Here is a 13,970-nt window from a genome sequence, read left to right as displayed (position 1 = left end):
TGCTGCTGTGTGACCATGACATTGTGCTGCTGTGTGACCATGACATCGTGCTGCTGTGTGACCATGACATTGTGCTGCTGTGTGACCATGACATCGTGCTGCTGTGTGACCATGACATTGTGATGCTGTGTGACCATGACATCGTGCTGCTGTGTGACCATGACATTGTGCTGCTGTGTGACCATGATATCGTGCTGCTGTGTGACCATGACATCGTGCTGCTGTGTGACCATGGCATCGTGCTGCTGTGTGACCATGACATCGTGCTGCTGTGTGACCATGACATTGTTGCTGCTGTGTGACCATGACATTTGTGCTGCTGTGTGACCATGACATTGTGCTGCTGTGTGACCATGACATTGTGCTGCTGTGTGACCATGACATCGTGCTGCTGTGTGACCATGACATTGTTAACAAATAACTTCTTACCAGAAGACTTATTGCTCTTCCCAGCTTTTTCAATGTGCTTAATTACACTTATTTTGCCAACCAGACGTGTCATTCCATCAAGCTCATGAAGGAATAACGATTGGCGCTCTTCTTTGATTAATTAATCGATCGATCTCCGTTTGAAGCCTGAGATGCAGAAATTGCATGACACAACAGACAGAAATGCTTTTAACTAGTGATGTGATTATTATTATTTTTTTTAATCTATAGTTACAACGCAATATTATTTTGGGACGATATTACATCGATACTCTTTGCCTGGTAGCATTAGCTTGCGCTAGTCGACTGTACCAACGCCAAAACGCCGGTATTTTTCATCCTGTAGCTTGTTCTCCATCTTCTTTTTAAATAGTGAGCCAACATGTTCTCAGCACTTTGATTTCCATGCCGTATCATAAAGAATTTCCCCATGGCTCTCTTGTCTCTCTGCAGCAGAGCAGAGGAGGCTGGTGGGAGGAGCTAAAAGGTGGACAGGCTCATTGGAATGGCTGGAATTAAATAAAGGGTTTACATGTGGTTGATACCGTTCCATTAATTCCATTCCAGCCATTACAATGAGCCCGTCCTTTTATAGCTCCTCCCACCAGCCTCCTCTGCAGCAGACATATACTGAGTGTACAAAACATTAAGAACGGCTCTGTCCATGACAGACTGACCAGGTGAAAGCTAAGATCTCTTATTGATGTGACTTGTTAAATCCACTTCAATCAGTGTAGATGAAAGGGAGGAGACAGGTTAAAGAAGGATTTTTAAGCCTTGAGACAATTGAGACATGGATTATGTGTGTGTGCCATTCAGAAGGTGAATGGACCAGACAAAAGATTTAAGTGTATTTGAACCGGGTATGGTAGTAGGTGCCAGGGCCACTGGTTTGAGTGTGTTAAGAACTGCAACGCTGCTGGGTTTTTCATGCTCAACAGTTTCCCGTGTGTATCAAGAATGGTCCAGCACACGAAGGACATCCAGCCATCTTGACACAACTGTGGGAAGCATTGGAGTCAACATGGGCCAGCATCCCTGTGGAACACTTGACACCTTGTAGAGTCCATGTCCTGACGAATTGAGGATGTTCTGAGGGCAAAGGGGGGTGCAGCTCAATATTAGGAAGGTGTTCTTTATGTTTGGTATACTCAGAGTATAGTGAGCAATGTTTGGGACATAAAAATCGCAATATCGAATCGTAATACATATAGAATCGTGAGAGTCACAATGCATATCGTATCGGCACCTAAGTGTCATGATAATCTCGTATAGTGAGGTCCCTGCCAATTCCCAGCCCTACTTTTAACACATGGAATGAATTGGAGTGAACTTTGTTGGAAGCCTTGAATTCTATAAACTCTCTGACAAGGACAGAAGACAGGATCTTCAAAGGGAAGGGGGAAGTGGGGCATTCTCTAACTAAATCATTCTCTGACTGACTGACAGACTGAACGGAGTTGGCAAGACAGAACAAACACATCTGGTACTCAAGCGAACTCCTCTGACTGTCGAAGATCAAACTCACTAAGGAAAATGTACGCGTCAAAAGGGAAGAACGAAAACCAAAAAATGAAAACAAGGCGATCAAGCTTCTTGATTATAAGGAGCAATGTTCTGCTTTAAAGTGATTAGTAAGAATTTCAGAGCATCCAATTATTGTCTTTACATTTTACTCAACAGGGGTGTTTTGTACACCATTTGACGAGGTAGTTGTGTTACCTTTCACGTGTTCTGTTGTGCTCCTTCATTGCTAATTAAATACGTATTTTTAAGCTGAACAGGAAGTTTCAAGGGTGTCATCTTATATATAATGTATAAATATAATACAATGTATTAATATAATATGTATAAATATAATACAATGTATTAATATAATATGTATTCATATATAATGTATTAATATAATATGTATTCATATATAATGTATTAATATAATATATTCATATGTATTCATATAATACAATGTATTCATATATATGTATTAATATACATAATGTAGTCAAATAATGTAATATAACATATTCATGATTTATTAATATAATATATATCTTCATATAATATGTATTAATATAATGTCTTCATATATAAGGTATTAATATAATACATTAATATATAATATAACGCAGAGGTTCTTAAACTTTTTCAGCCTGGGACACAAATGACAAATTCAGTTTTCCTGGGACCCAAGCTCAGGAAAATATGCAACTAGACGTAAATATTGGTACATTTCATTGCCCTTATGCCTAAAAAAATCTAATATAGACAAACAAATAACAATGAAATACCCATAAATATATTTTCATGTTTATTTTTCTCCATTCAAAACATATGTCTAGTTTGGAACTGTTGCTGTTAAAACACAATAAATCATTTTCATTCCGAACTGGAATAAACTGATTGATCACATCACACAGATATATAAACAGAACACACAGGCTGTTTGATCGTGCAACCCTAAGTAACAGTACAGATTAAAAAAATATTCAGGCCTACTGTACATCTTACTGTATACATTATTGTTGATAGAAAGTCTAGGTTGGAACTGTTGCTCTTAAAATACAATAGATATTTTTTTATTCTGAACTGGAATAAACTGATTGTTCACATCACACAGACCACACACACAGTCCTAATGAGAGGTGTGTGGCTGGTGGAAGTTTTCAACAAGCATGTCTATTCTGGACTCTGCTTTAGACAGTGCAACACTGAAGTCATGCTCAGCATTGACACTGTTTCTGTACTAGAGAACCCTGACTCACATAGGCATGTGGAACCAAACTGGACCAGAACATCTACTGCTATCTCAGTCGGGCAGGAGGCCGCTTCCTGCTGTAGATGAACAATCCAGAACTGTGTGTGTGTGTGTTTGCTTCAAAACGTATCTTGCTTCAGGTTATTGCAGTTCAGAATAAAAATTACTTGTATTTTAACAGCAACAGTTCCAACCTAGTCTTGTTTTCAACAATAATTTCTACAGTAAAATGTACAGTAGGCCTGAATTTATCATCATCTGTACTGTTGCTAGGGTTGCACCATCAGTAGCTAGTTAGCTTGCTTTGGCTAACATTAGCTATTAGCTGTGCAACGTTACAAGGCCAGGGGATTGTTTGAAAGAGAAACTCACATATACTACTATGAGATATATTACTCCCTTATTTCTGGTTATCATCAGCTGTTATAAAATGACCACAATGCCTTGCTAGTGGGCTTACTTTTCCACTTTCGAAGCACTGTTTCCTGAAGCATTCTGCCCTGTTCTTATTCATATATAACATATTAATATAATGTTTTATTTGAAAAACACATTGATATCAAAAATAGTTTTGGGCTAAATGTTCTAGGTAAGTGTTTTGTTCAAACAAAACATTCTGCTACATTGTGATCCTGAATGTGGCCCTGATTTCACTTCAGAAATGGTAACTATTGTCTTTGACTTCTGAATGGTTATTAAATAGTTCATTGGTCTTGTGTAACTCCAGTAAAATACAGTCTGCTAAAGTCCTCTTCAACTAGTTTAGCTTAGAATCAGTGTCATCGGACTCCTTTCACAGACCTGGCACCCCCATTCCTTACATCTGATTGAAAAGCACTGGTCCCTATGTCTCTGATCAAAAGTAGAGCATTACATAAGGGAATAGGGTGTACAACCGTTGTCCTTTCACGACTAGGAGTCTTCTGAGCTCTGGGCCCATATTCAGAAGTGCTGATCTAGGATCAGTTTTGACCTTTGAGATCATAAGGCCCGGGGGGCTATCAAATCAAATCAAATATTCCTCACATGCTTCATAAACAACAGGTGTAGACTAACAGTGAAATGTTTACTTACGGGCCCTTCCCCAACAATGCAGAGAGACAAATAGAGAAATAATTTTTTTAATAACACAAGATCAGTAGCCTGTTAGTCCTCTGAGCTGTGCCCTCTGTGAGTCCAGCAGGTCGTAATATATCCTGGTCTTGTCGATGTCGTTCCTGTAAGGCAGTAGGTCCTTTACAACTAAGACATCAGTGTGGCCAGTCCACACTGTCAGGCTGTACCTAGGAGAGGGTACAGATAAGACAGGGTTACCACACTGTCAGGCTGTACCTAGGAGAGGGTACAGATAAGACAGGGTTATCACACTGTCAGGCTGTACCTAGGAGAGGAAACAGATAAGACAGGGTTATCCACACTGTCAGGCTGTACCTAGGAGAGGGTACAGATAAGACAGGGTTATCCACACTGTCAGGCTGTACCTAGGAGAGGGTACAGATAAGACAGGGTTATCCACACTGTCAGACTGTACCTAGGAGAGGGTACAGATAAGACAGGGTTATCCACACTGTCAGGCTGTACCTAGGAGAGGAAACAGAACAGACAGGGTTATCCACACTGTCAGGCTGTACCTAGGAGAGGGAACAGATAAGACAGGGTTATCCACACTGTCAGGCTGTACCTAGGAGAGGGAACAGATAAGACAGGGTTATCCACACTGTCAGGCTGTACCTAGGAGAGGGTACAGATAAGACAGGGTTATCCACACTGTCAGGCTGTACCTAGGAGAGGAAACAGATAAGACAGGGTTATCCACACTGTCAGGCTGTACCTAGGAGAGGGAACAGAAGACAGGATCAGATCACAGATCTTTATTTTCTGTCGGCTGGTCACTGAAATGTGCTTTGCCTACAAAAAGTGCTGGGAGCAGCTGATTAGTAGAATCAGGTGTTTAAGCAGGGCTGGGACAACATCCTGGGATCTCATGCTATTAGATCTGAAAGATGTTATCATTAGCTTGCAGACCCCCAAGCCATAAGACTCCTGAACAGCTAATCAAATGGCTACCCAGACTATTTGCATTGCCCCCCTATTTGCATTGGAGGGATAGAGAGGAGAGAGTAGAGGACAGATGGAAGCGATATAGTGGAGGGCAGGGGATAGAGGGATAGAATAAAGAGTGGAGCGTAGTGGACGGATAGAGACGAGGACATGGATTAGTGTGGAGCTTTGTGCCACAGAAAGAATGTATTAAAGTGAACCGAGGCAGGCGCACCACATCCTAATCAAACCACTGTTGTCCAACAGTCAGGCATAATTACTGACTCCTGCTAACCTTTCTGACCTGTTGCTCATCTGAACCACAAGTCTGTGCTCCACAAAACTGGGTTAGCCCTCTGAGCTAAAGCCTAGCTGTTCAACACTTGGGCAAGGTTTCTTATCATGCAAGCGCGGCCCACGGAATCACTTCTGTTGCAACGTCTCTCTTTGGAAAGAGGCTTTTCTGTGACGTCCTGGGGCGGCAGGGTAGCCTAGTGGTTAGAGGAGGAGGCAGGTAGCCTAGTGGTTAGAGGAGGAGGCAGGTAGCCTAGTGGTTAGAGGAGGAGGCAGGTAGCCTAGTGGTTAGAGGAGGAGGCAGGTAGCCTAGTGGTTAGAGGAGGAGGCAGGTAGCCTAGTGGGGCGGCAGGTAGCCTAGTGGTTAGAGGAGGAGGCAGGTAGCCTAGTGGGGCGGCAGGTAGCCTAGTGGTTAGAGGGGGAGGCAGGTAGCCTAGTGGTTAGAGGAGGAGGCAGGTAGCCTAGTGGGGCGGCAGGTAGCCTAGTGGTTAGAGGAGGAGGCAGGTAGCCTAGTGGTTAGAGGAGGAGGCAGGTAGCCTAGTGGTTAGAGGAGGAGGCAGGTAGCCTAGTGGGGCGGCAGGTAGCCTAGTGGTTAGAGGAGGAGGCAGGTAGCCTAGTGGGGCGGCAGGTAGCCTAGTGGTTAGAGGGGGAGGCAGGTAGCCTAGTGGGGCGGCAGGTAGCCTAGTGGTTAGAGGGGGAGGCAGGTAGCCTAGTGGGGCGGCAGGTAGCCTAGTGGTTAGAGGGGGAGGCAGGTAGCCTAGTGGGGCGGCAGGTAGCCTAGTGGTTAGAGGGGGAGGCAGGTAGCCTAGTGGGGCGGCAGGTAGCCTAGTGGTTAGAGGGGGAGGCAGGTAGCCTAGTGGGGCGGCAGGTAGCCTAGTGGTTAGAGGGGGAGGCAGGTAGCCTAGTGGGGCGGCAGGTAGCCTAGTGGTTAGAGGGGGAGGCAGGTAGCCTAGTGGGGCGGCAGGTAGCCTAGTGGTTAGAGGGGGAGGCAGGTAGCCTAGTGGGGCGGCAGGTAGCCTAGTGGTTAGAGGGGGAGGCAGGTAGCCTAGTGGGGCGGCAGGTAGCCTAGTGGTTAGAGGGGGAGGCAGGTAGCCTAGTGGGGCGGCAGGTAGCCTAGTGGTTAGAGGGGGAGGCAGGTAGCCTAGTGGGGCGGCAGGTAGCCTAGTGGTTAGAGGGGGAGGCAGGTAGCCTAGTGGGGCGGCAGGTAGCCTAGTGGTTAGAGGGGGAGGCAGGTAGCCTAGTGGGGCGGCAGGTAGCCTAGTGGGGCGGCAGGTAGCCTAGTGGGGAGGCAGGTAGCCTAGTGGGGCGGCAGGTAGCCTAGTGGGGCGGCAGGTAGCCTAGTGGGGCGGCAGGTAGCCTAGTGGGGCGGCAGGTAGCCTAGTGGTTAGAGGGGGCGGCAGGTAGCCTAGTGGGGCGGCAGGTAGCCTAGTGGTTAGAGGGGGAGGCAGGTAGCCTAGTGGGGCGGCAGGTAGCCTAGTGGTTAGAGGGGGAGGCAGGTAGCCTAGTGGGGCGGCAGGTAGCCTAGTGGTTAGAGGGGGAGGCAGGTAGCCTAGTGGGGCGGCAGGTAGCCTAGTGGTTAGAGGGGGAGGCAGGTAGCCTAGTGGGGCGGCAGGTAGCCTAGTGGTTAGAGGGGGAGGCAGGTAGCCTAGTGGGGCGGCAGGTAGCCTAGTGGTTAGAGGGGGAGGCAGGTAGCCTAGTGGGGCGGCAGGTAGCCTAGTGGTTAGAGGGGGAGGGCAGGTAGCCTAGTGGGGCGGCAGGTTGCCTAGTGGTTAGAGGGGGAGGCAGGTAGCCTAGTGGGGCGGCAGGTAGCCTAGTGGTTAGAGGGGGAGGCAGGTAGCCTAGTGGGGCGGCAGGTAGCCTAGTGGTTAGAGGGGGAGGCAGGTAGCCTAGTGGGGCGGCAGGTAGCCTAGTGGTTAGAGGGGGAGGCAGGTAGCCTAGTGGGGCGGCAGGTAGCCTAGTGGTTAGAGGGGGAGGCAGGTAGCCTAGTGGGGCGGCAGGTAGCCTAGTGGTTAGAGGGGGAGGCAGGTAGCCTAGTGGGGCGGCAGGTAGCCTAGTGGTTAGAGGGGGAGGCAGGTAGCCTAGTGGGGCGGCAGGTAGCCTAGTGGGGCGACAGGTAGCCTAGTGGGGCGGCAGGTAGCCTAGTGGGGCGGCAGGTAGCCTAGTGGGGCGGCAGGTAGCCTAGTGGGGCGGCAGGTAGCCTAGTGGGGCGGCAGGTAGCCTAGTGGGGCGGCAGGTAGCCTAGTGGTTAGAGGGGGCGGCAGGTAGCCTAGTGGGGCGGCAGGTAGCCTAGTGGTTAGAGGGGGAGGCAGGTAGCCTAGTGGGGCGGCAGGTAGCCTAGTGGTTAGAGGGGGAGGCAGGTAGCCTAGTGGGGCGGCAGGTAGCCTAGTGGTTAGAGGGGGAGGCAGGTAGCCTAGTGGGGCGGCAGGTAGCCTAGTGGTTAGAGGGGGAGGCAGGTAGCCTAGTGGGGCGGCAGGTAGCCTAGTGGTTAGAGGGGGAGGCAGGTAGCCTAGTGGGGCGGCAGGTAGCCTAGTGGTTAGAGGGGGAGGCAGGTAGCCTAGTGGGGCGGCAGGTAGCCTAGTGGTTAGAGGGGGAGGCAGGTAGCCTAGTGGGGCGGCAGGTAGCCTAGTGGTTAGAGGGGGAGGCAGGTAGCCTAGTGGGGCGGCAGGTAGCCTAGTGGTTAGAGGGGGAGGCAGGTAGCCTAGTGGGGCGGCAGGTAGCCTAGTGGTTAGAGGGGGAGGCAGGTAGCCTAGTGGGGCGGCAGGTAGCCTAGTGGTTAGAGGGGGAGGCAGGTAGCCTAGTGGGGCGGCAGGTAGCCTAGTGGTTAGAGGGGGAGGTAGGTAGCCTAGTGGGGCGGCAGGTAGCCTAGTGGTTAGAGGAGGAGGCAGGTAGCCTAGTGGTTAGAGGGGGAGGCAGGTAGCCTAGTGGGGCGGCAGGTAGCCTAGTGGTTAGAGGGGGAGGCAGGTAGCCTAGTGGGGCGGCAGGTAGCCTAGTGGTTAGAGGGGGCGGCAGGTAGCCTAGTGGTTAGAGGAGGAGGCAGGTAGCCTAGTGGTTAAAGGAGGAGGCAGGTAGCCTAGTGGTTAGAACGTTGGGCCAGTAACCAAAAGATTGCTAGATCGAATCCCCGAGCTGACAAGGTAAAAATCTGTCATTCTGCCCCTGAACAAGGCAGTTAACCCACTGTTCCTAGGCCTTCATTGTAAATAAGAATTTCTTCTTAACTGACCTGCCTAGTTAAATAAAAGGTTAAATAAAATCAAACCTGTCTGATTGCTGTAGAAGCCAGTGTAGCTGGGAGAATGACTGGGCCAGGAGGGCTGCTCTGACAGGGAAGGTGACCGGATGACTTAGGGTCCGACACACTGCCTCCATCTCCCTCACCATCTCCCAGCTGTACCCTATGGGGCAGAGAAATTATTAAGACATCATAAGGCTCCTACATACTTATATGTTATTAAACATTATACCTGCAAATTATATTTACCAGGTAAGATGAATGACTACAGCCACGATAGCTATGACGTAAACACCAGCTCATCCGTGTTCAGGTAACTCACCTGGGTTGTGTGTATCTGCAGTCCAGCCCGTTGTCCAGCCCAGGGAGAGAACATCACCATGGGAACCAGGGGTCACAGCTGCCTCCAGGAAGACTTTGGGGTCAAGGGGTGTGGCCTTGCCTCCAGGGCCTGGAAGGATGTCAGCGTTGATCCACACAGGACCGCGGAGCTCAGCCCGAACCTTGTCTAATAACAGCATTGATGGAGCGACCGCTGCCAGGCTGGGATGAACAACCAATGGAATTACACAAAACTGACAGAGAAAATTATACGGACGGTTTCCTGGACGCAATTTAACCCTGGTCCTGGAAAATCTCCACCGAAATATACTGAACAAAAATATAAAAACGCAACATGCAACAATTTCAAAGATTTAACTGAGTTACAGTTCATAATCAGTCAATTGAAATAAATTCATTAGGCCCTTATCTATGGATTTCACATGACTGGGAATACAGATATGCATCTGTTGATCACAGATACCTTTATAAAAAAAAAAGTTAGGGGCGTGGATCAGAAAACCAGTCAGTATCTGGTGTGACCCCCATTTGTCTCATGCACCGCGACACATCTCCTTCACATAGTTGATCAGGCTGTTGATTGTGTCCTGTGGAATGTTGTCCCACTCCTCTTCAATGGCTGTGTGAAGTTGCTGGATATTGGCGGGAACTGGAACGCTGTTGTACACGTCGATCCAGAGCATCCAGAACATGTTCAATGGGTGACATGTCTGGTGAGTATGCAGGCCATGGAAGAACTGGGACATTTTCAGCTTCCAGGAATTGTGTACAGATCCTTGTGACATGGGGCCTTGCATTATCATGCTGAAACATGAGGTGATGGCGGCAGATGAATGGCACGACAATAGGTCTCAGGATCTTGTCACGGTATCTCTGAGCATTGAAATTGCCGTCGATAAAATGCAATTGTGTTCGTAGCTTATGCCTGCCCATACCACAACGTTGACATAAGCAAACCGCTCCCCCACACAATGCCATACACGTGGTTTGAGGGTGTGAGGGCGGTTGGACGTACTGTCAAATTCTCTAAAAGAACCTTGGTAGGCGGCTTATGGTAGAGATATGAACATTACATTTTCTGGCAACAGCTCTGGTGGACATTCCTGCAGTCAGCATGCCAATTGCACGCTCTGTCAAAACTTGAGTCATCTGCGGCATTGGGTTGTGTGACAAAACTGCACATTTTAGAGTGGCTTTTTATTGTCCACAACACAAGGTGCACCTGTGTAATTATCATACTGTTTAATTGGATTATTGATAATCAGCAGCTTTTTATGCCCATGGAACATTTCTGGTATCGTTTATTTCAGCTCATGAAACATGGGACCAACACTTTACATGTTGCGTTTATTTTTTTATTCAGTGTAGCTTTTAGTCCATAAAATCGGCTCTGTGCACCAATGTGTCGGCGGAAACACTGTCCAACTAGCGACCGTGTCAGAGTGCATGCACCCGGCCCGCCACAGAAGTCGCTAGAGCGTAATGGGACAAGGACATCCCAGCCGGCCAAACCCTCCCCAAACCCAGACGACGCTGGGTCAATTGGGTGTCTTCTCATGGGTCTCCCGGTCACGGCCGGCTGCGACACAGCCCGGGATCGAACCCGGATCTGTAGTGACGCCTCAAGCACTGCGCCACAACGGGGTTCTTAACAAAACTCCCCCAGTCAGAAGATACTATCGTCAATAGGCACTCAAACAGTTAGCGTCTATGAATGGTGGTAGCTCCTGCACTATGTGCCGTTCAGGCTCAGACAAGGCTACTTACTTTATGACGGGTTGTACGATACTCTATCATTCTTACAGGTAATACACACACGAGGGTACATCTATAGCGAGTTAAATATAACAAAAAGCATAACAAGTACTAAACAAAAATTAGTAGAAAGATCATTCACCTTTTGAAGTCTAGCTTTATCCCTTTGTCTGATGCCTTGACCTCCTTCAGCCAATCACGCAGCGTGACATCACTGTCGGTCTCAGGAGGATGGGCCATGATTGGCTCTTTAGGGTCGTGACTCCTCAGAAGTATGTCTGCCTCTATCATGTGGGCGGAGCCTTGGTGTACGGATAGGAAATACAGAATAAGCAAATGAATTGATGACCTGCATCTTCACAACCACACTTATGCATTTCTAATAGAGCCCCAACTTTCCACAGAATTATATAACATCTCTATAGGAATAATGGGCCTGTGTAAAGACAGGCAGCTTAGAGCAACATAATGAATACAACCATATCCACTCCAATTATTTGTTAACTCTCTCCATCCAAGGTGGTCTTACTCTGTAGTGCCTCTGTGATCTTGTTCTTGCTGTTGGCAGCATGAGCCCATTCAATATGTGCTGCATCCTTCACCTGTATCTTCCCCTGGCTGAGAAAATACCCCAGAGTCTGGTCGGTCATCAGTTCTAGACATGGACAAGAAATATGGGTTGTCACTAATTAGCACAGCCACAAAGTTAAAATGGGCTATATCGTAAAAAATTCATGAACACAAAAATTGCTTTTAGGTCTGAAATTTAAACTTAGGGTTAGGCATTGGGTTAGCAGTGTGGTTAATGTTAGGTTTAAAATCAGATTTCAAGAAGATAAAAAAAAAAAAAAATACTAGTCCAACAGTCTAATCACTAGGCTACCTGCATATACAATGTGCTTATGCTACAGTCAGCTATTAACATAGCTAGTTACTGTTACGCACAATACATTAAACTAGCCTATTATAAGCCTGTGTAACAGTAATGCTGGACTCTTGACAACTATAGTAAGTGCAATCATAGTCAAGAGAGTAAGTTAGTGCGTTTAGAAAACGTTAGCATGCCAGCTTACCTTTGGATATCTCTGGCGTTTTAGACTCCAAATTCCAGACGACACACAATACAAAGCCGCAAGTCAATATAAGAACAATAACTCGTGCACGAAATAAACGGCTTAAAGCTGGGCTATTTAAAACAGCCATCAAATATTGCAAAATGCATGCGAAATACTGCAGTAGCAAAGCTGATTTTGTTCAAAAGTGCGCTTCCGTGATCATCTTCTTCTATGATGTATTGGCGGTCCGCAAACCAACGTTAAAGGTGCATGCCGCCACCTACTGTGCTGGAGTGTGTGGTCAATCACGGTTTACAACATTTCTAAATCCTACCTAACTCAGTACTTCTGAGAAAATAAAAAGAGCCCTACTAACTTCTAATAGACCCTCCCTCATCCCCAAAATCCAGTCCAACGCCATCCAACCTCAATGACCCTACACTTCAATCTTTCCCTCTCTTCAACATCCTTACAACAACACATGCGCCACCATTTCATCGACCATACACTCCAGACACAAAACATTCACATGCTTGCCAACCAGATGTAATGAGTGCAATGTCCTAAGCGCAATCGAGCTGCGCTTCCGTGTTTGGTATTCTTCTTCTTTATATTTGTATTTGCGGATCGCAACCAATTGAAAGGTAAAAATGTTTTATTTTACCTTTATTTAACTAGGCAAGTCAGTTAAGAACAAATCATTTTTTCAATGACAGCCTAGGAACAGTGGGTTAACTACCTTGTTCTGGGGCAGAATGACAGATTTTTACCGTGTCAGCTCAGTATTGTGTGAGGCATCTATTTCTCTTATCTAGCACTGTGTTTACGCCTACTGTTCTGGCATGTGAATTCATTAGACTTTGTGACACAAAAGGGAAGTTAAAAGGATGGGAAAAGGGAATAAAAATTGCCCTACCAACCAACCCTACACCCATTAAAACCTCCCCACTATACCATCTAACCCTACACCCATTAAAACCTTACCACTATACCAACTAACCCTACACCCATTAAAACCTCACCACTATAGCAACTAACCCTACACCCGTTAAAACCTCACCACTATAGCAACTAACCCTACACCCATTAAAACCTCACCACTATAGCAACTAACCCTACACCCATTAAAACTTCCCCACTATACCATCTAACCCTACACCCATTAAAACCTCACCACTATAGCAACTAACCCTACACCCATTAAAACCTTACCACTATACCAACTAACCCTACACCCATTAAAACCTCACCACTATATATATATATACAGTATTTACAGTTCATTCAGACAGTATTCAAACCCCTTACCTTTTTCCACATTTTGTTACATTACAGCCTTATTCTAAAATGAATTAAATTAAGAATGTTCCTCATCAATCTACACACAATACCCCATAATGAAAAATCGAAACAGGATTTTAGAATTTTTTGTGCAAATTTATTTAAAAAAATACAAAACTGAAACTTATTTACATAAGTATTCAGACCGTTTGTTATGAGACTCGAAATTGAGCTCAGGTGCGTCCTGTTTCCATTGATCATCCTTGAGATATTTCTACAACTTGATTAGAGTCCACCTGTGGTAAATTCGATTGATTGGACATGATTTGGAAAGGCACACACCTGTCTAGGGTCCCACAGTTGACAGTGCATGTCAGAGCAAAAACCAAGCCATGAGGTCGAAGGAATTGTCCGTGGAGTTCCAAGACAGAATTGTGTCGAGGCACAGATCTGGGGAAGGGTTCCAAAATATGTCTGCAGCATTGAAGGTCCCCAAGAACACTGGCCTCCATCATTCTTAAATAGAAGAAGTTTGGAAACACCAAGACTCCTCCTAGAGCTGGCCACCCAGCCAAACTGAGCAATCGGGGAGAAGGGCCTTGGTCAGGGAGGTGACCAACAACCTGATGGTCACTCTGACAGAGCACCAGAGTTCCTCTGTGGAGATGGGAGAACCTTCCAGAAGGACAACCATCTCTGCAGCACCACTAATCAGGCCTTTATGGTAGAGTGGCCAGATGGAAGCCACTCCTCAGTAAAAGGCACATGACAGCCCACTTGGAGTTTG

General features: G+C 46.8%; 1 protein-coding gene across 2 annotated transcripts; it reads right to left on the bottom strand.

Annotated features, from left to right (window-relative positions):
* Positions 1–2,724: 2,724 nt before the first annotated feature.
* fam151b (family with sequence similarity 151 member B) lies at positions 2,725–12,221 on the bottom strand. 2 transcript variants are annotated; one of them, XM_071352200.1, is made up of 6 exons: positions 11,921–12,221; positions 11,377–11,502; positions 10,990–11,149; positions 9,073–9,293; positions 8,778–8,913; positions 2,725–4,467 (listed from the first exon to the last, which is right to left on the bottom strand). In XM_071352200.1, the coding sequence occupies exons 1-6, from the start codon at positions 12,048–12,050 to the stop codon at positions 4,320–4,322; spliced, it is 921 nt and encodes a 306-aa protein (XP_071208301.1). In that variant the 5' UTR covers positions 12,051–12,221; the 3' UTR covers positions 2,725–4,319. The 2 variants fall into 2 exon arrangements, with proteins under 2 accessions (XP_071208301.1, XP_071208300.1); XM_071352199.1 differs by lacking the exon at positions 2,725–4,467 and adding an exon at positions 4,940–5,015 and having other exon boundaries at positions 11,921–12,205.
* Between the last annotated feature and the right edge of the window lie 1,749 nt (positions 12,222–13,970).

Source organism: Salvelinus alpinus, chromosome 19, assembly GCF_045679555.1.
Source record: "Salvelinus alpinus chromosome 19, SLU_Salpinus.1, whole genome shotgun sequence".
Taxonomy (NCBI): domain Eukaryota; kingdom Metazoa; phylum Chordata; class Actinopteri; order Salmoniformes; family Salmonidae; genus Salvelinus; species Salvelinus alpinus.
The sequence above is the reverse complement of the archived record's forward strand: the minus strand, read 5'-3'. Positions and strand labels throughout refer to the sequence as shown.